The sequence below is a fragment of the Chinchilla lanigera genome, unplaced genomic scaffold (assembly GCF_000276665.1).
Source record: "Chinchilla lanigera isolate Chin_1 unplaced genomic scaffold, ChiLan1.0 scaffold00100, whole genome shotgun sequence".
Classification (NCBI taxonomy): Eukaryota; Metazoa; Chordata; class Mammalia; order Rodentia; family Chinchillidae; genus Chinchilla; species Chinchilla lanigera.
The window spans coordinates 2506253-2531159 of record NW_004955501.1 but is presented as its reverse complement, the minus strand read 5'-3'; the positions used below and the strand labels follow the sequence as shown (position 1 = coordinate 2531159).

General features: G+C 38.3%; 1 protein-coding gene across 1 annotated transcript in view; it reads left to right on the top strand.

The window, feature by feature from the left end:
• The window catches only part of Pccb (propionyl CoA carboxylase, beta polypeptide), an 88778-nt gene that overhangs the window by 31948 nt on the left and 31923 nt on the right, over nt 1-24907 (top strand). The window contains exon 7 of the mRNA XM_005406779.2: nt 10515-10623. Coding sequence (XP_005406836.1) covers nt 10515-10623 — 109 coding nt within the window. The remainder of the gene's footprint in view (nt 1-10514; nt 10624-24907) is intronic.

Sequence of the window (24907 nt, the reverse complement as noted above, 5' to 3'; positions counted from 1 at the left end):
TTTGCAGTTATTTTTGAGAGCTTGAAATACACTGTTCTATTCTCTCCTGGTCTTCAGAGTTTCTGCTGAGAAATACACAGTTATTTGGAAGGGTTTGCCTTTATAAGTGACTTTTACAGCTTCCAATATTATTTATGTATTCTCTCCCCTTATAGTTTAAGTATAATGTGTTATGGGGACATTCTTTTCTAGTCATGCTCGTTGAGGGTTCTAAATGCCTCCTGTACTTGCATGTCCATATCTTTTCCAAGATTAATTTACTGCTACTTCACTAAACAGATTTTTCTGTGCCTTTAGTCTGTAGCTTGGTATCCTTGTCTATGCTGACAATTCTTAAGTTTGGTCTTTTAGTCATGTTGTAGAGTTCTTGGGCGTTTTGTTTAGAAATTCTTATCTTTTTCTTTATTAGTGTCTGAATGTGATAATTTATCAACTTGCCTTCTTACACTGAAATTCTGTCTGCCCCCACACCTGGCTTAGTGATACTGCTTTGATAGTTGAAGATGGTGTCTAATTTCTTCGCTATAGGTTACTGTTTTTTCCTTTATAAGAAATTAATACTGTTCAGAAAGGGGCCTTGAGACTACACAATTGTTCTCTACATTATACTTTTTCTTCCAGATATCCATTAATGTTCTCAGGGATAAAAGTGAAGTATTTTTACCCTTACCTTTCATTTTTTTACTTTTTTGGTACTGGACTCGAACTCAGGACCTTGCACTTGCTAGGCAGGCGCTTGTGCCACTGAGCTCTGTCCCTGGCAAGATACCCGTTAATGTGTCTTGTCTGAACCATCTGTATTTTGATGTTTAAAAAATGGTTATAATCTAACTCTATCACTTGCATCAGACAGTTTTTCATTTCACTTAAGCATTCTCTTGTCTTGGGGATTTGTTTATTTCATCTATTAATATAGATTTGTGTATTCTTGCTTTACTCAATAATTTATAATGTTTTATTAATTTTGTCTTTTTTTTTGTTTTGAGACAGGGTTTGGCTATGCAGTTCAGGCTGGCCTTGGGCTAACTTTGTAGCTCAGGCTGGTCTTGAACTTTCAACCGTCTTCCTGTCTCAGCCTCCCGAGTGCTGGGATTGCAGGCATGCACCACCACGCCTGGCTTGGCATTATTAATTTTGATACTCAAACTGCCCTTAACTAAGCCAGTAATGGCCCCTTTAAGCTGGTTTCTATGTGCTTTTATATGAGAACTAATGTCATATGTGCACATTCCTTTATGAGCATTAGTATGCTTTAGTTCTTGTTTGTTTAATTTTTTTTTTTTTTTTTTGGTACCGAGAATTGAACTCATGACTTCAGCCTTGCCAGGCAAGCACTTATACCACTGACCTATATCCCCAGCCCTGTTCGTTTAATTATTTATTTATTGAGACAGGGTCTTGCTATGCAGTTCAGGCTGTTCCTGAACTCACTTTGTAGCCCAGACTGGCCTCGAACTCAGAGCGATCCTCCTGCCTCAGCCTCCCGAGTGCTGGGATTATAGGCGTGCACCACCATACCCAGCCTCTTTTTTGTTTTTAACATGGTTTATTAATACAGTAACAAATGCACATTAAGAAGTCTATGACTTATACCGATCCACAGGGTGATTCCTGTTCCATGCCTTTCAATTAACAGTTTCAGGTATTTCACTGCAGTATTTTATAAGCCCTGACTGTGTATAAAATAAAACACATTACTTATTTTCTACTTGGTGTTTTACAGCCATGTGTATGTTTTGTATGTATGTGAGATGACATCTCTGAAAGCTCTGTTAAATTTCAATATTCCCTTCCAAGAAGAGAAAATAAATTCTAATTTTTTCAACAAAAAAATATGTAGTCCAGAAGGACAATATGGCCATGTGTGTAGCCTGTATAAAAATTACAGTACAGATTGCTTTAAAAGTACAGACTACATGGCTGAGTGTGGTGGCATACGCCTGTAATCCCAGCACTGGGGAGGCTGAGGCAAGAGGATCGTTGCAAGTTCAGGAGCAGCCTGGGCTACAAAGTGAGCCTAAACTGCATAGCAAGACCCTGTTTCAAAAAGACAAAAAAAAAAAAAAAAAAAGTATAGACTACAAGTAACTGAACCTAAATGTCTATTCTTTCCTGTACATTTTAGGTAATATTGCAGAACTAATGACAGTTTTAAAGGTTGCTATTAGCAAGTCTGTCTACTATACCAAGAGTCCTTAACAATAAAATCTTAGGAAATAAGATTGAATATCTGTTGTAGGCATACCCCATTCTTTAGCAACTCCCATTCTCCCCTAGCCCTTCAAAATCATTAACAGTTCTCTTCTGTGACAAGTAATTTAAGAATTGTGAAAAGCCAGTTTATGTAGTGTATCTCGTGGCCTGTTCTCTGGCCATTGCAGTGTGCCCTGCTTTGTGGGTCAGATGGCATGGGGCTGTACTTCCCAACAAAAGATTGGCAAGATTGCAGAGTGAAGAAGTGAGCAGGTAAGATTGTGGAAATGGTTATCTTCGATATGTCCAAGACAGTAATTCTCCAACTGTGCTGGAACTATAGACATGTGCAATCACATCCACCTCTGCACCTTTTTTAAACAACCATATTGAGATAGGATGTACTGGACGTATGATGAGTTGTACAGTTTAAGTTGTTCTTACTTGTACAGTCTGACAGCTGTATACAGCCGTAAGGGGATTGCCACAAGACTGTAGTAATGAACATTCTTCCCCTCTAAAAGGTTCTCAGGCAGTTTTGTGACACATCCTTCCTTTTTCCCAATCCTGTCATTGCTAACCATGGATCTCTCTTTTGTCAATAAAGATAAATTTGCATTTTCTATTAACAGTCTTCCAAAACATTTTGTATGTACAAAGTCATATGAAAAGTGTATGTTCTTTTCTAGGTCAGTAGTAGCTTTCATGTAGGATAATTATTCTGAGATTTACTTGGACATTTGGATGGACTTTATTTTTAAAGAGAGGTTTGACATTCACAGCAAATTCAAGCAAAAGGTAGAGAGAGTTCCTCTGTATGCCCTCACATTTATGTGTAGCCTCTCTTCTCACCCTCTCTGCCAGAGCAGTACGTTTGTTACAGTGGATGAGGCTTCACTTGTTACCCAAAGTCCAGAGTTTACATTATGGCTCACACTTGATGCTCTTCATCCTGTGCATTTAGACAAATTTGTAATGACCTTTATCATACAGAATAATTTACCCTAAAGATACTCTGTGCCTTGCCTATTCCTGTCCCCTCCCCTAAACTCAGACAACCATTGATCTTTTTTCTACCTCTGTACCTGTTACCTGCTCCAGAATGTCATGTAGTTGGAATCATCCTGTCTTGTAGGCTTTTCAGATTGGCTTCTTTCACTTAGTAGTGCATTTGTGCTGACACACACCTGTAATCTCAGCGCTTGGGAGGCCGAGGCAGGACGAGGATCATGAGTTTGAAGTCAGCTTGGGCTACATAGTGAATTTGAGGCTAGCCTGTGCTACATAGCAAGACCTATAAAAAAGTAGACTGTGAGGTTCCTGTATGTCTTTTCATGGTTTAACAGCCCATTTCTTTCTAGCACCAAATAGTATTTCATTGTCTGGCTGTTTTGGGCTTTATTTATTCGTTCAACTACCAAAAGACATCTTGGATCCTCTTAAGTTTTGGCATTACCAACAAAACTGCAATAAACATCCAGGTGTAGGTTTTCAAATAGATACAACTTTTCAACTCGTTGAGTAAATACTAAGGAGTGCAATTGTGGAATCATGTGTTAAAACTATGTTCAGTTTTTTAGAGGCTGTCAAATAGTCTTACGAAGTTGCTGTACCATTTCACATTCCCATCAGCAATGAATGAGGGTTCTGCTGCTTCACATCCTAGCCAGCATTTGGCAGTGTCAGTGTTCTGGAGTTTGGCCATTTAGTGGGTGCATAGTGGTGTCTCATTTTAATTTACAATTCTCTGATGACATATGATGTGTAGCATCTCTCGTATGCTCATTCTCCATCTGTATATTTTCTTCGGTGAAATATCTTTGGCCTGTTTTATTTTTTTAACACATTCACGGTGGGAGCATAATTCCTGTGGCTTGCTGGTGGGTTCTGAACCTCCATAGGTATGTGCACGACTATCCCGTCAGGCAGCATGGGGCTGTTCTGTCAGGTGGTACACGCTGCCCAGTGAACAGTCATGCGTGTGCCTCCAGTGGTTCAAGGCAGTGGGAACGTGTTACCGGGTTGTTTGTGCTCTTATTGTTGAGTTTTATGAGTTCTTCGTGTGTTTTGGATAATAGTCCTTCACCTAATGTATCTTCTGCAAATTACTTTCTCCAGGCTGTGGCTTTTCATTTTCTTGATCGTATCTTTTCAGTAGTAATTTTAAATTTTAATAAAGTACAGCTTATCAGTTATTTTTTTCATAGCTGTGCCTTTGGTGCTGCTTCTAAAAAGTCACTGCCAAAACCAAGATCATCTCGTTTTTCTCCAGTATATCCTAGGAGCTGTGCACTCCTCTTCCCTTTTAGGTCTGCGATCCATGTGGAGTTATGTTTGTGAAGGCTGTTAAGTCTTCTCGTAAATGTTCTATTCCGATGTCCAGTTGTTCCAGCAACCTGATTTGAAGTCCTTTTCTCCATTATATTGTCTTTCCTCCTTTTTCAAAGATCAGTTGACTGTGTGTGTTTACTTCCAGCCTCTGTTCTGTTGATGTATTAGCCAACACCGTGTCATCTTGATTACTACAGATTTATAGCATATCTTGAAGTTGGATACTCCTCCAGTTTTTTTCAGTGTGATGATGGCTCTCTGGATCTTTGCCTTACCATATAAACGTTAGACTACTTTTTAACTGTGGAATAAAATGTATCAGTGACATCTGTGGTATATTAAAAATTTTCCTAAGTTTGAGTTTTAGTTTCTACCTCAAAGGCAGGAGTATGAGAGAACCCACAATCATTGTGTTCTGGCCTTAATAGCTTGCTCAGCGAGTAGAATGTGGCCTATTGGAAGACTGATAGTCTCTAGGGACAAGATAGTAACTGAATTGCAACCATGGAGTTTTTGAAATTTAAATTGAATATTAATTTCTAAATAAATATATAATATCATGTTCTGATAGCAAATTGTAATTGAGAATCTGCAATGTTCAGACAAGAAAAAATGTTGGGGAGAAATTTCATGATACTGGACTTTTAATAACTTATTTGATGTGATGCCAAATGCATCATTAATAAAAAAAGACAAGGTTCACTATATAAAATATTTTATGCAGGAAAGTGAACAGAGTGAGGCTACCAACAGGATGAAAAAAAATTCCTGCAAGTCATATATCTTATAAGAGTTTAATATCTAGAATAAATAGTTTTAAATCCTAAAACTAAAAATCAAACAAGGAAAAAGATGAAAAGTGGATAGAGAATTGAATAACGGATTATTTTGTTGAGATACACAAAATTTTGGTATTTTGATTAGGACTGTGTTGAATCTATAGTGAAGTTTGGAAGGAATGAAATCTTGACATACTGTTAAGCATTCCTATCTTTGAACTTGGAATATCTCCATTTATTTGGTTCTTTTATTTCTCTCATCAGAATTTTGCAGTTATTCTATACATATTTTGTTAGAGCCTATATGTATTTTGTTAGATTTATACCCAAGTATCTCAGTATTGGGGGTGCTAATGGAAGTGGTACATGTTTTTTAATTTTAAATTCCACTTACTCATTTCTGGTTATGTTGTATATTATCCTTGTATCTTGTAGCACGGCTGAAATCACTAATTACAGAATTTTTTTTGTCAATTCTTTCAGATTTTCTGCACTGATGATAAGGTTATGGTTGGTCTCCTTATCCAAGTACTAACCAGGACCAACCCTGCTTAGCTTCTGAGATCAGATGAGATCGGGTGTGTTCAGGGTGGTATGGCATAGACTGCACTGATGATTATGTTATGATTAGGATCAAAAATGTCCCCTAGAAGTCTCATATGTTCAGAGATGGGGCTTTCCGAAGGTGCTTGGACTTGGAGGGTGCTAACCTGACTACTGAATTAACCTATTGATGAGTGCAGAGCCAAGTGGACTGTCAGAGATGGGGCCTGGCTGAAGGAAGTATGTTACTGGGAGTGGGCCTTTGAAGGCTTTATCTTCTCTCTGGGTCTTCCTTGCTCTCTGTTTCTCAGCTGCCTTGAACTAAGCAGCTTCCCTCCGCCATGCCCTTTCACCATGGTGTTCCTCTTTGTGGCCAGTAGACCATGGACTGAAACCTCTGAAACTGTGAGCTAAGGTGAACCTTTCTTCCTGTCAGCTAGTTTATCTCAGCAACAAAAATCTGAGTAACGTAGTTATGCTATATGAGAACACAGACAGTTTGATTTCTTCCTTCTCAATCTTTGTATGTTTTATACCCTGTCTTATTGTATGTGTTAAAACTTCTAAAATACAATGTTGATATGTACCTCTGTCTCTCATACACACACACACACACACACACACACACACACCATACACTGTATGTGTATGTATATGTATGTGTTTATTTTTTAGTGATACTGGGAATGAATCCAGGGCCTTTACACTGAGTTTTATACCCAGTATTTTCTCTCTGTCTCTCTCTGTCTCTTTCTCTCTGTCTCTGTCTTGTCTAAGCTGGGTTCAAACTTGTCATCTTCCTATCTCAGCGTCCCAGAATGCTGGGATTATAGATATCTCCCACCATGCATGGCTCATCATTCTTGATTTTCTAACTTTTCATCAGGGAGTTTTGCATTTGCATTCATGAGACTTTTCTTGTACTTTCCCTGTCTAGTTTTGGTATTTGGTTAATGCTGGCCTCACAGAATGAGTTAGGAGGTATTTCCTGTCTCTGTCCTAAAGCGTTTTTAGGCAGACATGCCTGACCAGCAGCCCACCTTATTTTGCCTCCCTTTGAAAATATTACAATAAAAGTATTTTTATTTTTATTTATTTTTTAATAATAGTATTTTTAAAAGAATATTTTGTGACTACATTCACTATTAAGTATATATTTTATATGTGTCTCAAGGCAATTCCTCTTCACTCAAAAAAGGAAGAATTACTTTTTTCCTTAAATGTTTGGCAGAATTCGCCAGTAAAACTTACCTGCACCTAATGCTTTCTGTATTGGAAGGCTATTAGTTACCAATTTCTTTAAAAAATCTGAATAGACTATTAAATTATTTCCTTATGTGGATTGTGACAGATTTTCTTTCAGGGAATCGATCCATTTGTCTGTGTGGGCATGGAGTTGTTTATAGTATTCCTTTTTTTTTTGTTTGTTTTTTTTCTTTCCAGTGCTGGAGTTCAAACCCAGGATATTGTGCATGATGACAAGTGCTCAGTTGCTGAGCTACTCCCCCAGCCCTTTCCATTTATTTTGGGACAGGGTTTCTCTTAGTTGTCCAGGTTGGGCTGGGCTTAAAACTACCATAGTATTTCTTTTGGTTCTTTCTTAGAATTTTCATTTCTCTGCTTATACTGTATACCTGTTCTTGAATGTGGTCTACTTTTTTTTTTTTTTGGTTTTTCTCCGGTACCGGGAACTGAACTCACGACCTTGCGCTTGCCAGGCAGGTGCTTTTGCCGCTGAGCTAAATCCCCAGCCCCAAATGTGGTCTACTTTATCCTTGAGAACTCTTAGTATATCATTATTATTATTATTATTGTTATTATTATTATTTTGAGATAATGTCTTGCTGTGTAGCCCAGGCTGGTCTAGAACTTACAGCGATCCTCCTGCCTCAGCCTTCTAAGTGCTAGAGAACTCAGTATCTTAATCAGAGTGTTTTAAATATCTCATCTTACCTGATTCTGCTTGAAATGGTTTTTTTTGGTTCTTCACCTTGTGTTTTTTGTCTTTGCATATATCATACTGTTTTCTTGAGAGCTGATGTGATAAACTGAATGGCAGGAACTGTTGTCAATAGCCTTTAGAAATGTGGTTGTCAGGTCTGAGGGGAGGGAAGTGTATTTTAGTCCTCTGAGTAGATCTCAGTCTTTTCGTGAATTTGTTCCTCTGGGTTGTGGCCTCACCTGTACTTCCCAGTGCCCTCCCCTTGTACCTCCTTTGGTGGAACAGGATGGCTAGAGTGGGCTGGACTTGAATATGTATCCCTTCTCCTACATGGGAGGAGTTGGGTGTTTTTCTTTCCTGAGGTCAATCTCTAGGGAAACTCCAGCAGCTTAGGTTCTAAATCATTAAATAGTGTTGATAAGAACAGAGTGCTCTGGTGCTCTTTGAAATGGTCCCTTTTTCCCTCTCCATGCCAGAAGCAAGAGGGAGTTTATTTTAGTCATTTCCCTGTTGCAGAAAACAACACCCAACTCCCACAATGCAAAGGAGGAGACGATTATTTTGACTCAGTTTCAGTCCACGGTTGCCTGGCTTCAAGGCAGAAACAGCATGGCAGAGGGGTGTGGCAGAGGAAATTCGGCTCATGTCATGGCAGCCAGGAAGCAGAGAGAAGAGAGGAGCCAGGGCAAGAGATGCACCCTTCCACGTCACACCTCCGTGACCCTCCTCCTGACAGCACACTGAGCTATGTATTAATTAGGGGGTTAACAGTGCCTGCACAATCCAAGTACCTTCCAACAGCCCATCTCTAAACACATAGGACTTCTGGAGGACATTCTAGATTGAAACCATAATAAAATTCTTCTCCAGTGGTCACTGACTTTGGTCAAATTACTGAAGGTAAAACTCATGAAAGTGTGAGATTCCTCACGACTAGGGCCTTGTGGAGTTATCTCTCAGAGTGTCCACACTGACCTCTAGTAACCTACCAGGTATGGCTCGGCTTTCCTTGCATCAGCCCTGGCTCCTGTGGGTATTTGTACTTAGTAGTTTCTGCTCTGGCAAGAATGAATTCTCTGCACTGCCTGTCAGGCTGCTAATTTTGGAGTGACCTCAGCTCTCTGGATCTAAAAGCTGTTGATTTTTTTCAGTTTGTTCAGCTTTTTACTTAGTAGTAAAAACTTGTTCAGTTTCTTACATGCTAGGCTGGCTAGTTCAAGTTTTTTAATTGTTATAAATAATGCTGCTATGAACGCTAATTTAGAAATCTTTTTGTGGAGTGGGGGAGGCCTTTCTAGCTAGATGTTTTCTAACAAGACCCCAAAGAAAGAGCCATAAGAGAAAAAATTGATAGACCTTAGATTAATTTCCTTAGTATAGGTCTTAGTTACTTTTCTCATTGCTGAGACAAAATATCTGATTCCTAAAGTTTAAGGAGGAAAGGTTTTTCTTAGCTCAAACTTTGTGGAGGTTTCAGTCCATAATCACCTGGCTTCATGGCAGGGTGGCACATGGCAGAGGGCAACAGTTCATGGCAATAGCAGACAGCAAAAGCAAGGAAGAGAAGGAAGGGACATGCCTGTTTCTCTCCCTTATGTTGTATTCAAGCTACCTGCCCTAGAGCGGGTGTAACACTCACACCCTTAATTCCAGCATTGCACCATGAATCAATCATAAACTCTAGATTCAGCTGCCTTTGAAAAGCCCACCCCCCACGAATTCATGAGGGTTTTGGGGGGGACATCTAGACACAAACCCTGATGGTATAAAATGCAAACTATCATTTAAAAAATGAGCAGATATATACGCAGAGTCTAGAGGGGATTATATTAAGTTATTTATTGCAAAAGTGCATACTAGTACAGTACTGGAAACAATCTAAGCGACCATCCCTAGGTGGTGGTTCACTTATGGTACATATGCTACTATACTGATATGAAGTGATTTGTAAGCTGTAGTATTGTTTTAAAATAAGTGAATTTGAGAATAAGTGTTCATAAGAAAAGTGATTGTGTTACAGAAAAAGTATTTGAGTTGAAAAGGAACTGTTTTATTAGAGGATGAGAAAAATACGTGCTCGTATATGCATGAATATTTTGTAAAAATAGGTAAGAAACTGTGTTTGTTTCATAGAGGAGAAGGGGTGGAAGCTTGGAAGTAAGGGCTGAAATATAGACTTACTTTCTGCAGTGTTGCCTGCTCTTCTGCATAATTTCTTTTATTATATGCCTTATTACCTGTGAATTAGAAACTGAAAATTAAAAGCCTGTCACCCTTTCTCATAATACTGAAGCACTGATATCAGTGTCTTTAAAGTGGCTTCACTTACAATGGTGGAGTACCTATCATCTTGGTGCCTCTGTTTCCCTATGTGTAAAGGGGGTGATAATAGTATCTAGGTTTTAATTACACAATTCCATGAAGTGCTTAGGGAAGTGCTTGGTACACAGAAGGTTGTCGTGGCCCTGTGTTACAGTGTTTGGTAGATGAGTGACCCTGAGGTGCTAACTGCACTGCATGTTAACTTGCTGAGGTAGAACCATGCAACAAAGATTTTATTTTTAAGTAGACAATGAGACCTGGAAAACTTGAGTCTTTAGTTTGGATAGGTAGCTTTGAGCCAGGTAAGTGTTAGCCTTCTCTGCATTTTTCTTCTTGCTGAGCAGACTCTAAGCCTGTGCAGCTCTGGTGATCTGGCACTGACTGTTCTGGAAATCTGATTTCAGGACACCTCTTACCTGTTTATCACTGGCCCTGATGTGGTGAAGTCTGTCACCAATGAGGATGTTACCCAGGAGGAGCTTGGTGGTGCCAAGACCCACACCACCATGTCAGGTGAGTGGCCTGAAGGTGACTGTTTCAGACAGTCCAAAGAGGGACTCACCAAAGGGCATCACCAAAGAGAATGGTGACAGGGTTTTTGGTTTTTAAAGTACTACTTCATTGGCAGAACTAATTTGGGAAGACTGTGGTATAATTTATTGCTCACAAATATTGTGATAAAGGTAAATTTAGTATCTCAAATGTCTTAAACAATAGGCTATTATTGATACAAGTGACAATCAAAATATATAGTGAATGTTTAAATTTAGGAAACTTTATTACAGTAAAAGACACATTGCCATTAACCTCCCTCAAAATACTCCAACTTTGAGCATACGTGTCCCATCCATTGTTCTTGTTACTTTTTTTTTTTTTATCTTTTTGAGACAGAGTCTCACTGTGCAGTTCAGGCTGGCCTTGAGCTCACTTTGTAGCCCAGGCTAGTCTCAAACTTGCAACAATCCTCCTGCCTCAGCCTCCTGAGTGCTGGAATTGCAGGCGTGCGCCACCACGCCTGACTTTGTCACTTTTCGGAAGCAGTTCTGTTAAATCTCTTATGAGTATCCTTAAAAGGAATGATAAAAAATATGGTGAACGTTGCTGCTGATTGTCATCCAACAGATAGGCAGGCTCATAAAAGCATTCAAGTGGGTGTGTCCTCACCCACCTGACTGACTGGGTCTGGCATCATAAGACCTCTGAGTATTCCCCAAAATCAAAATGACCATGAAAAGTAAATGTTTTGAATTGATTCAGGACATGGAGGTAGCCAGGAAAGCACAGTTTAAGACACTCATGAAAGAGGACTTCCAGTCTACTTGAGAATGTAGCAAGTGATACAGCCTCTCTGGACCTGGAATCAAAAGGAAAACAATAACTTGGTGAAGAGAAAAAAAAATAATAGATCTCCTGGTATCAGGAGAAGCTGACGGATAAACCAGCAATAAACAACAAAACTAGAAACTACAGAGAGGCTGGAAAAACAGAACACAATGCAGAGAACAGAACAAAGCAATCTAGAAAGCTGACCTCCCCAGAGATCTGTCTCTGGTGACACAAGTGATATACCCTGGGGTGGATCATTGCTGCAGCTTCAAGTGTGCAGACGGAAGAGCTTCTAAGGGAGCACCTCACAACACACAGTTCTTAAAGCTAAGCAGGGAAAACCATGACTTACAGGGCACATATCAACACAAAAAGTGGCCATGGCCAGAGTGTGTAGAGCCCTAGGTCAGACTCCATTGACCAACCCTGCCCAGTAGGAGAGGCAGGGCAGGGTTCAGCATCTATACCCAAAAATGCAAGTATGGGAACAAAATAGGGCTTAGTAGTGACTCACCACTCACCCCATACCTGGTGGGTTCTAATACTGCAGACTGTGGAAAGAAACCACTCATTCAAAAAACACAGAGGAATTTTTTTAACTCATTTTTTTTCTTCATTGGGGAGTTAGATTTCTTTCCTTTTCCTTTGTCCTTTCTTTTTTCTTTGCTTTTAATTTTCTTCTTTGTTTTTTTCTGTTACTTTGGTCAAGTTCTACTAACTTTCTTTTACTCCTTTAATAGAATCTTTTATCTCACTTTTCATACCTTCTCATCTTCCTCATCATTCAAATTTTACTTTCATTTTCCCATTTCCCACCCCCTCTGTGTTTACTAGTATTACTGTTAAGCTTTATTAATCTTTAGATATTTAGTTAACTTTATGCTATCCATTTTTTAATTCTTTTCTATTGTTAATAGTGTAGCATTTAGTAGATACTTTATGTCAATTTTGGTTTGTCTTTGTGCCTATTATAATTACAGATCTCTTTTCCATGGTTAAAGGTTGTACAGTTGTAACTTTTAATGGTTTTTATGCTATGCCTGTATTTAATATGTCTTTGACTCTATTACTATTGCTGATTTTATGGCTAGTTGTTTCTCTGTATGCCAATATCTGGATTGTCTTTGTGTCATCGACAATACTGTGGCTTGTTTCTGGAGAGCTGGGCCCTAGGCCAGTTGCACAGTATTCTTTTCTCTCAAAGTAATGGAGGTGGTTGGATCTTAGGACAGAGGCAGAGGCCTATAGTTAGCCATGCCCAGCATGCATCACTGAAAAGACACTGAAAAGATTGCTGTACTACCAACAGAGTCTTTCCACTAATGTCAGCCTACAACCTGAGCACAAAACAATAGTAAAACCAAAAACAATGGAAATGTTAGAAGACAAGGCAGCAACATAACTCCAAAACCCCTAAGTCCCCCATGGCTGATCCATGGGGCATTGATGGCGGGGGGAATAAAACACCAAGCAGTCGAATTATATGAAATAAGAGGAGACAAAGAGACAAAAAAAGTGCTTGGTAAACTCAAACATGACATATTTAAAACAAATACTGGGCTTTAAAAAAGGCTAGTGAGCTTACAGAAGACCTTAATAAATAGATAGCTGAGATAAAACAATACTGAACATGAATGACCAGTTTGGTAAAGAATTAGGATCCTTGAATAGGTACTAAATGGAAATTTAGGAGATAAAAAATTGTATTGAATATATGGGCAGTGGCAGAAGTAGAAGACATGGTGTATGTAAGTGACCATATACTTAGAGATACCTTAAAAACTACAAGTAAACAACTCAGATGGATTCAGTAGCCCCTAGATGACACAAAGAAGACTAAGATTAATTAGAATTAATGCAAAATCAGGACCACACAAAGGGCATAAATAACCTGTTTACAGAAATAATAGAAAACTTCTCAAAGGTGGGAAAAGAACTCAACTTACAGTGATTGAGGCATATAGAATGTCAAATAGGCATGATTAGAAAACAGCTTTACAACATATCATAGTCAAAATCCCAGAATTCCTACACAAGGGCAAAATCTCAAAAGATTAATACTTTTATAAGTGATTTGTTGTTTTTCCTGTATCTTTGTCACTTTACTCATTGCTCAGACAAAATACCCAACACCCACAACTTAAAGGAGGAAAGGTTTACTTGAGCTCACAGTTTGTAGATTTTAGTCCATAGTCAGCTGGCTTCAAGGCAGGGTGGCATGGCAGAGGGATATCAGAGAGGAGAAATGGTTCATGGCAAAGTCAGGCAGGCAGAAGGCAGCCAGCAGCGAAGTAGCAAAGCAGCAGGAAACCTCCTTTCTATCCCTTATATTCCATCCAGGGTACTCAGACTCTGGTTGCTGCATCCTTAATGCCAGCACTGCACCCTTAATCCTAGCATCCATCCTTAATCCTTGCATCACACACTCTAGATCATCTACTTCCAAAAAGCTCCACCTATGACCACATGAGGCTTTGAGGGGAACATCTAGATACAAACCATAACATGTACCCAATTAGAATTACAACAGACTTTTCAACACAAACCTTAAAGGTAAGAGGAGCTTAGAAGTGCTTCAAGCTCTAAAAACAACTTCCAGCCTAGACTTATATGTCCTGCAAAATTCTTTCAAAATTGATGGAGAAATAAAGTATTTTTGTAACAAAGAGCATTTTAAGAAATTCATGATCACCAAATCAGCACTCCAAAAAATACTCAAAGATATCCTAGAAAGAGAGAAAAGACCCAACAATGCCAAAAAGTTTAATAAATATACTAGGCAGTTTGAGCAGCTGAACAGAAGGAGAAAAAAAATGGAAATTAGCAATAGGAAAATAATGCAATGACAGGAATAATTTATCTTTTAGTAATAACTCTCAATGTGAATGGTATCAGTTACTCAATCAAAAGACAGACTGACAGATTGGGTTGGATAACAAGCACATTTAATAAAAAAAATTCTAGAATAAAAATTAAAGAATGGAAACAATATTTCATCCAATAGGAGACTGAAAACAAGCAGTAGTAGCTATCCCATTTTCAGACAAAGTGAAATTCAAGCCAAAACTGATTAGAAGAGGGGAAGAAGTCACTACGTATTGGTTAAGGGAACAGTTCAACAGGAAGAGATAAGAGTCACAAGTGTGTATATACACAAGCATGGATGTGCCTAATTTCATTAAAAAGAACATTAAAATATCAGATAAATATCAACACAATTATAGTGGAGACCCTTCCTACCAATTGTCACAAACAAATGAACTAGGTAAAAAAAATATAAAGAAGTCAGAGTTGATCCACACCTTTGAACAAATAGACTTAATAGATACATACAGAGTGTTGCACCCAACAACAGAACACACATTCTTAGCAGCACATGGAGCTTTCTCTAATATAGACCATACATGAACTCATAAAGATTGCCTAAGTAAATGCAAGAGAACTGAGATTATCCTATGCATATCACCATATTATTGTGCAATGAAACTAGACTCAATGGCAAAAGAAACCACGGAAATTATGGAAACAAATGAAGATTAAAACAGTCTTGAGTAATTAGTGGATCACAGAAGAAATCAAGAAGAAATCAGTTCCTAAAATCAATACCAGTTCAACATACCAGAACCAAAGCATAGTGAGCCTCTGTGAGCCTAAGTGAGCCTCGCAGGAGGGGCTCACTTCTTCCCTATTGTGGGAGCAACAGTGAGCCTCTGGGAGCCACTTGGGAAGGGAGAAACAACACCCCACTGCCTCCCTACCATTGCGGGAACCTTGGTCCACAGGAACCCTGGTGCCTGGCCCATACTCCTGCTTTACAGGATGGGCAGCTAGCATGGGACATGGCAACTGGCTCGTCTGGAGGAACCCAGGGTAAATACACTCTAACAAGGGGAAGCACTTTGCATACAAACTCCTAATCTGCGATCTGTTCTGTTATATAACTATAGACTTTGTTCTTAAAGCCTAAAATACAAAATTAATAGTTACCACAGTTTGTCATTTTCTAAACTGTGCTCACTGCTAATTGTATTACTGTAGCTAGGATGTCACATCTGGTTTAATCAGTTGCTCTCCCTTATGTGACAATATTGAGAAGCTCTGGGGTGGTAACCATAGCACAGCCCTATTCCAAAAGACTGGGGACTAGGCCAAACAGAAATCAACATCCCACTCTCAATTGGGAAGGTAGGGTCTTGGGACAGACACAAACCAAGAATCTCCTATACACAGAAGATATCCCTGCAGTACAGACTATTCCTGAAGAGGCCTTGATACTAGTAATACAGTTACCTACTACCAAATCTCACAAGGATCATCACAGAAAACAAATGTTTTGAAATAGAAAATGTCAAAATGAAGGAGCAAAATGCAATCTCAGACCTCCAGCCCGCCCAGAACAAGTCCAGGAGACATCAGCATAGAAGTAATTGGAAGTCACACACCTGAAATTTCTGAAATGATAGCAACTGAAGTAAAGAAACAACTCCATCAGGCTATAGAAGAAAACAGATCAGAAATCATCTCTCAGGTAAAAAAAGAAATGACAACCATAATGAAAGAATTACTCAGCATGTCTTTTTTTTAAATTTTAAAAATAAAAGAATGAAAACATAATAACAACACATTTACAAAACAACACAAAAATAATACAAGCAATACTGAATTTCAGACAAGGTGATAGGAAATTAACAATGGTTGTTGTATTATGTATTGATATCTTCAGATTGCTTACTCAGGTAAACAAGTATAGACGTGTAAGACTGATCAAACAAACATTAACTGTTCCTTTCAATAAAGCAATAGAAGTCAGTAGTAGAACTATGTTAGCTATCCTGTGTGTGTATATATATAATTTTCTCCTTCTTTCTTTTCTCTTTTCCCTCATCTCAGTTCTTTTGAGCAGTTTCCTTTCATTTCCCACTATCTGTTGTACCTCCTAATTTTTATTCACTCTTTCAGGTTCTTACACTAGTGAGACAATACGGTGTTTACACATGTGGGTCTGATTTATTTCACTTATTAGTATGGGCTCTGGTTGTGTCCATTTACCTATAAAAGCCTCAAGTTTTTCTTTCTTTATAACTGTTACTCAGCATATCTGAAGAAGACATAGATAAAAAAATAGAGCATAGAAAAATGATGGAAACCTTGAATGACCAATATAGGAAAGAGTTAAAATGTATAGAATATTCAAAGAGATATCCAGGAAATTAAAGATTCCATTGAAAGCTGGCAAAACCACTTGAACAAAACTGAAGATAGACTTTCAGACCTTGAAGATAGCATTGCAGCTAGTGACCATGAAAACAAAGATCTCTTAAAAAATAACTATGAGGAGATAACAATTCAACAGCTGCAAGATGATGTGAAGAAAACAATATAGGTATGTAGGTATGGTGGGTATAGGTATAGGTATGATAGGTGTCAATGAAAAAGGAGGTGTCAACAAAAATGACAGAAAAACACTATTTGCAGAAGTAATAGCAAAAAATTTCTCAAGCATGGCAAAAGAATCTGATATACAGATAAGTGAGCCATATACAACTCCAGTTAGCCATAACCAAAATAAATCTACACCCAGACATATTATAAGATCCCAGAAATTCAGCAGAAGAACAGAATATTAAAAGTTATTAGAGAAAAGAAACAGATCACCTATAAAGGAAAGCCCATCAGAGTCATGGCAGACTTCTCAACACAAACCAAGTCAAGAAGAGCTTGGAGTGAAGTATTTCAGTTCCTGAAAGAAAACAACTTCCAACCCAGATTAATGTACCCTGCAAACTTATCTTTCAAAATTAATGGAGAAATAAGATACTTCCACCACAAAGAACAACTGAGAGATTCATGACCACCACGCCAACCCTACAGAGAGTACTGAAAGATATTCTGGAAAGCGATAAAAATGACCACAATTCCAAGAACAATAGTAGAAAGGAACTACCAAGCAGGGCAAGCAATTAAACGTAGGGGAAAAGAAGGAAACCAACAGCAGGAGAATAACATGATGAAGAGAAGCCAACATATACCAGTTATATCCATTAATGTAAATGGCCTCCATTCACCAATCAAAAGAAATAGACTGGCAGAGTGGACCAAGAAACAAAATCCAGCAATATGTTGTATACAAGAAGCATAAGTCAAAGGATGGAAAACAATAACTCCATGAGACAGGAACTGAGAAAAAAGAAGAGGTAGCTATTCTCTTTGTAGAAATGTGAACTTCAAACCAAGAATGATCAAAAGAGATAAAGAAGGTCATGACGTACTTGTTAGGGGATAACTGCAAGAGGAAGAGATAATAATCATAAATATATATGCACCAAATACAGGAGCACCCAACTATATAAGATAAATATTAATAGACATAAAAAATCAAAAAACAGTAACAATTGTAGTGGGGGACCTTCACATCACATTGTCACAAAGATATACATCAAGTAGGCAAAATATCAGCAAAGAAATAACAGAACTGAGCTAAACTTGTGAACAAATGGACTTAGTAGACCCTTTTTGTTTTGTTTCTTGTATTTTCTTTTTAATATCTACTTGTGTTACATTAAAATAAAAATCGTTTTAAAATAAAAAAATCCAAAATATAAAATGTGAAGAGCAAGATAAAAGAAAAATGATAAGAAGCAGAGAAATAGACTTTGTGGAGTCTAGACTTTGTGGGAAGAGAAGATGGAAAACAGAAGTGAAGGGGGAGTAAAAGCAATGAAGATGCAGTATGTATGTGTACCATTACCACGTGATTATTCATTATGTGTCACAAACATATACTAATAAAAAAATTGCTGGACATAGTGGTCTGTGCCTATAATCACAGTATTCAAGAGGCTGAGGCAGGAGGATCACTGCAAGTTCAGGACCAGCCTGGATGACATAGTGAGTTCAAAGCTAGCCTGAACTACATAGTGAGACCCTATCTCATAATTTTTTTTTTTTAAAACTAGGGCATGACACCTGTCTGAAAAAAAGAACAAAAATGAAAGATGGTGGAATCTGTGAAGCATTTTCATGCTGCCACTAAATAGTTGCACTTATAAATAAAAGTATCAATCATCCTTTCTCAGGAGTAGCATTTGTTATGATGTAGAAACGATTAAACACAAGTATATTCAAACCAGAGTGGAGCTGTCCCTTTCTGGTTGCACAGAACTTAGTTGCCGTTTGCATGCCTGTGTATATTTACTGGTGTTCCCGACCCAGAGCAGTAAGGCCTCTGTGTGAAAGGAATCCTTCTGAGTGAGGAGAAGCCACAGCGCTGCAGGGGCTGCATGTGAGCTGCTCTGCCAACTGGATCTGGAAAAGCCACCCTTGCAGCCATCGTTCTCTCATGGAACTTCTGGGTCTGCAGCCCCACAGGAAGCCAGGGCTGGCCAGTCAGCAGAGATCTCAAGTCCTGTGGTCCTAGCCTGGCACACTTCTGATCCTACCCTCAAGACATCTGAAACTGAGGCAAATGAAAACTAGGTGAAGTAGTGACTCAGTTGTGACTGGCAAGCCCAAGGTCGTGAGTTCGATCCTCTGTACTGCAAAAAAATCCCCAAAAAACCCCCCAAAACACAAATGACTTATATAGTGGAATTGGCAGTTAAAAACTTTAAAATAACTAATCTAACACCCCTTCATAATAAAAACTCTGAAGAAAACAGGTATATAAGGATCATACCTGAGTATCATAAAAGCTATATATGACTAACCAATAGCCAACATCAAAGTAAATGGGAAAAACAAAAAATATCTTTCCTAAAATCAGGAATAAGGTGAGGATGCCTACCATCATCTCTTCTCTTCAACATAGTACTGGAAATATTAGCCATAGCAATTAGGCAAGAATAAGAAATAAAAGGGATACATATGGGAAGGAAGAACTAAAATTATTTGCAGATGACATGATACTATACATAGGAGACCCAACGAATACCACCAAAAAACACTTAGAATTAATAACCTATTTTAGCAAAGTAGGAGTCAAGATAAACACACTAAAATCATTAGCATTTGTATATACTATTAATGAACAGGATGAGAAGGAAATTCTGAAAACAATACCATTCACAGTAGCTTTAAGAAAAATGAACAAACTAAGGAAGTGAAAGATTCTACAAAGAAAACCACAGTACTCTGAAGAAGGAGATTGAAGAGGACATCAGAAAATGAAAAGAAGGTCATGTCCCTTGCTCCTTAATAGGCAGAACTGATATTGTCAGAATGGCCATACTTCCAAAACTTTTATACAGATTCATTGCAGTCCCAATCAAAATACCAACTGCGTACTTTACAGATCTAGAGAAATAAATCTTAAAATTCGTGTGAAGCCAGAAGAGACCCAGAATAAAAAAAGTAATTTTGGACCGTAAGAGCAAAGCGAGAGACATAGCAATACCAGACTTCAAACTATACTGCAAGCAATAGTGGTAAACACAGCATGGTACTGGAAGAAAAACAGACACTTGGATCAATGGAACAGAATAGAGGATACAGAAACTTCCCAGACCTACAACAAAGGGTCCAAAAGCATATATTGGAGGAAAGATAGCCTATTCAAGTGGTGTTGGGAAAACTGGTTATCTGTTTGTAGAAGAATGAAACTGGATGCTTATCTGTCACCATATATTAAGTTAAAATCAAAGTAGGTCAAAGATATAAACTTTAAAACAAACATTAAACCTTCTGGAAGATAAAATAGGTAAAACACTTGAAGACATAGGTATAGGGCAAGATTTTCTAGATAGAACCTCAATTCCACAAGAAATAGCAAGGATCAACAAATGGGATTATATCAGACTGAAAAGCTCTGTACAGCAAAAGAATCAAACAGTAGAGTGAAGAGACAGCCTACAGAATGGAAAAAAAGTTTGCCAGCTACTTCTCAGATGGAGGACTAATATCTAGAATATACAGAGAACTCAAAACATTAAACCACCTAAAAATAAAAATCCAGTCAAGAAATGGGAAAGAGAAATGAACACTTGATAGAGGAAGAAATAAAAATGGTCAACAAATCTATGAAAAAATGCTTGACATCTCAAGCCATTGGAGAATTGCAAATTAAAACTAAGATCCATCTTACTAGGAAAGAATGACAGTCATTAGGAAATCAGTCAACAAATACTGGCATGGCTGTGGTGAAAAAGGATCCCTCCTTCACTGTTGGTGGGAATGTAAACTAATACAACCATTATGGAAATCAATATGGAGATTTCCTCTCAACTGTAATTAGAAATTCCATATGACCCTGTGATCCCCCTGGTAGGTATTCTCCCCAAAGAGCTTAGCACATCAGACTATACTGATACATGCATACCAGTGTTCATAACAGCACAATTCGTAATAGCTAATCCTGGAGTAACCTATATACACATCAACACATGATTGGATAAAGAAAATGTGTTATCTGTATACAATGGAGTACTACTCTGCTCTAAAGAATGACAAATTTGAGGCATTTGTAGGAAAGTAGATGCACCTGGAAGATATAATGTTGAGTCAAATAAATCAGACACACACAATTAAACACCATATAGTGTCTCTCATTTGAGTGAGGCTTGGTATAAACAAAGAAAATGATAAATGATGGCCAGAAAGGGACAAGGGGACAGATCTTGCCCAGTAGGGAAGTGGTCCAAGGGATGAAGTGTGAGGAGGAGGGGAAGAGGAAATGAGAGGAATAAAGATGTGCCATGTACTGGATCCTGCTAACTCCAATCATTGTAGACATTATATGCCATAACACGAACTAAGACAATATCAAGTATGTAAAAGCTGATATGGAAACCAGAGGAGAGGGAGGGAAGGCAAAGGTGATTAGGAAAAAAAACTAGTATGTACAGGTAACCACTCCTCAAGATGATTGTAGACTGTGTGAATTGCAAACATATACTAATAAAATAAAATTTTAAAAATGTAAAATAATTAATATGGCCAGGTGTGGTAGCACACACCTATATTAAGGTACTCAGGAAGCTGCAGCAGGAGGATCACCATGATTTTGAGGCCAGCATGGGCTACACAGTAGCTTCAAGGCCAGCTTGAAGTACAAAGTGAGACCCTGTCTAGTATGCGTGGGGTCCTCAGTTTAATAACCAGTGGTATGAGCACAGGAGGGCTTGGGGGATTGAGATATAAGCCATCTATTGTTCTCCTCCCCAAAGAGCTTAGCACATCAGACTATACTAATACATACATACCAGTGTTCATAATAGCACAATTCAAAATAGCTAATCCTGGAGTAACCTATATAGGTTAGAAAAATAGAAGCAGAAATAAAAAATCTGGACTTAGTGGAACTTTACAGAGTGTTCCGCCCAACAGCATCAGAATATACATTCTTCTTAGCTGCACATGGGATGTTCTCTAAAATAGACCATATAGTGGCCCATAGAACATGCTTAAGTAAATGCAGAAGAATAGAAATTATCCCATGCATATTACCTGACTATAGTGCAATGAAATTGGAAATTACTGACAGTAGAAATCACAAAAACTCCATAAACACACGGAAATTTAATAACACCTTCCTGAACAACCAATAGGTCACAGATGAGATTAAAGAAGAAATTAAACAATATTTATAGTCAAATGAAAATGCAGGTACAACTTACTGGAAACTGTGGGACACAATAAAAGCAGTCCTCCGAAAATTTATAGCAGTGAATTCTCATATTAGGAAAACAGAATGAGCACAAATAGGGAACGTAAAATTGCACCTCAAACTTGTAGAGAAAGAGCAAGTCAAGCCCAAAGCCCAAAGAAGGGAGGAAATTATGAAGCTCAGAGCAGAAATTAATGCAATGGAAACTAAGAAAACAATACAAATAATTAATTAAAGAATTGGTTCTTTGAATGAGTAAATAAAATTGTTAAACTCCTAGCCAATCTTATTGTAAAAAGGAAAGAAAAAACTCAAATTCATGAAATAAGAAATGAAAAGGGTGAAATCACTTCAGTTCTTTTCAAATTCAGAAGACCATCAGTACCTACTTGAAAAATCTTTACTCTCATAAGAAGGAAAATACAGAAGAAAGAGACAGATTCCTAGGTACCTATAAATTACTAAAGTGAATCAAGACGATATTAAAATCCTGAATAACTCAGTATCAATCAATGAAACTGAAAATGTAATTAAAAACTTAGCAACAAAGAAGAGCCGTGGTCCTGATGGAGTCACAGCTGAATTCTATAAGAATTCAGCAGAAATTTAGAGCAGATTTAATGCCAAGACTCCTCAAACTCTTTAATGAAATAGAAAGGGAAGCAATACTCCCTAACTCATTCCTGGAGGCAAGTATTGTTACCCTGATACCCAAACCAGAGAAGGACCCAACCAAAAAAAAACTACAGACCAGTCTCCTTAATGAACATAGGTGCAAAAATCCTCAAGAAGATACTAGCAAACAGAATGCAGCAAATCATCCAGAAGATTATACATGATGACCAAGTGGGATTCATCTCAGGAATGCGGGAAGTGTTCAGTATACGCAAATCAATACATGTAGTACACCATATCAACAGAGCCAAAGACAGAAATCATATGATCATCTGAAGATGCAGAAAAAGCTTTTGATAAAGTCCAACACTCATTCATGATAAAAACCCTACAGAAAATCAGAATAGATGGTCTTTACCTCAATCCAATAAAAGCCATCTATGACAAACCAACAGCCAACATCATACTACATGGACAAAACCTGAAAGCTTTCACTCTAAAATCAGGAACAAGATAAGGATGTCTACTCTCACCACTCCTATTCAATATAGTTCTGGAAAAATTAGAGCAATTAGACAAAAAAGAAATAAAGGAATAAGGATAAGAAGGGAAGAGGTAAAATTATCATTTTTTGCAGATGACATGATATTCTACATAGAAGACCCCCAAAACTTCACCAAAAAGACTTCAAGATTTAATGATAAAATTCGGTAGTATAGTGGGATACAAAATCAACACAGAAATTAATAGCATTCTTGTACACAAACTCACTGAAAGAGAAATTGGGGAAACCACATCCTTCACAATAGTATCCAAAAAAATAAAATACTTAGGAATCAGTCAAATGAAGTAAAGGACCTATTCATTGAAAATTACAGTACTCTGAAAAAAGAGATTGAAGAGGAATTTAGAAAGTGGATTTTTTATTTTTTTATTCTTGCTCATGGATAGGAAGAACCAATGTTGTGAAAATGGCCATGCTCCCAAAACTTACACAGATTTAATGCACTCCTGATCCAAATAACATTAGTATCCTCACAGATCTAGAGAAAACACTCCTAAAATTTATCTGGAACCAGACACCTAGAATAAACAGCAAAAGCAATCCTGGGCAATAAAGGAAAGGCAGAGGCATCACAATCCCTGATTTGCAATTATACTACCAAGCTACTGTGATAAAATCAGCATGATACTGGCAGAAAAAAAACAGACCTGAGGAATAATGGGACAGATTAGAAGGTGCAGACACGGGCTTTGGTCCCAGCGGCAGGAGGGCGGTGTAGCCTCGGCGGCACTGGGGAGACCTCCACCTCGGACCTCTCCCTGGGCCTCTCCCCTCCTGCCCCCGAGTGTCCCAGCTCCTAGGCCTGTTGAATCCGATATCGTGGGGCGAGGTGAAAGCAGGCCCTGGGAGGGTGGCCGCGCTGAGGAACCACAGTCTCTGCCAGGATGATAGAAGTACTGACAACAACTGACTCCCAGAAACTGCTTCACCAGCTAAATACCCTGCTGGAACAGGAGGCCAGATGTCAGCCAAAGGTCTGCGACTTGAGACTAATTGAATCTGCACATGATAATGGCCTCAGAATGACTGCAAGACCAAGGGACTTTGAAGTAAAAGATCTTAGTCTTACTCAGTTCTTTGGCTTTATATGGAGACGTTTTTTCTAGCTGTGAATTCACTGGACAGATTCCTGTCTAAAATGAAGGGACAGCCCAAGCACCTTGGGTGTGTTGGTCTGAGCTGCTTTTATTTGGCTGTGAAATCAATAGAAGAGGAAAGGAATGTCCCACTGGCAACTGACTTGATCTGAATAAAGTCAGTATAGGTTCATGGTTTCAGATTTGGTGAGAATGGAAAAAATTGGGTTGGAGAAGGTGTGCTGGAAAGTCAAAGCTACCACTGCCTTTCAGTTTCGACAGTTCTATTACTCATTCAAGAGAACTTGCCATTTGAAAGGAAAAATAGCCTAAATTTCGAAAGACTAGAAGCTCAGCTTAAGGCACGTTGCTGCAGGATCATATTTTATAAAGCGAAGCCTTCTGTGTTGGCGTTATCTATCATTTCTTTGGAGATCCAAGCACAGAAGTGTGTGGAGTTAACAGAAGGAGTAGACTGTCTTCAGAAATATTCCAAGATAAATGGCAGAGATCTGACCTTCTGGCAAGAGCTTGTATCCAAGTGTTTAACTGAATATTCATCAAACAAGTGTTCCAAGCCAAATGTTGAGAAGGTGAAGTGGATTGTTTCCGGGC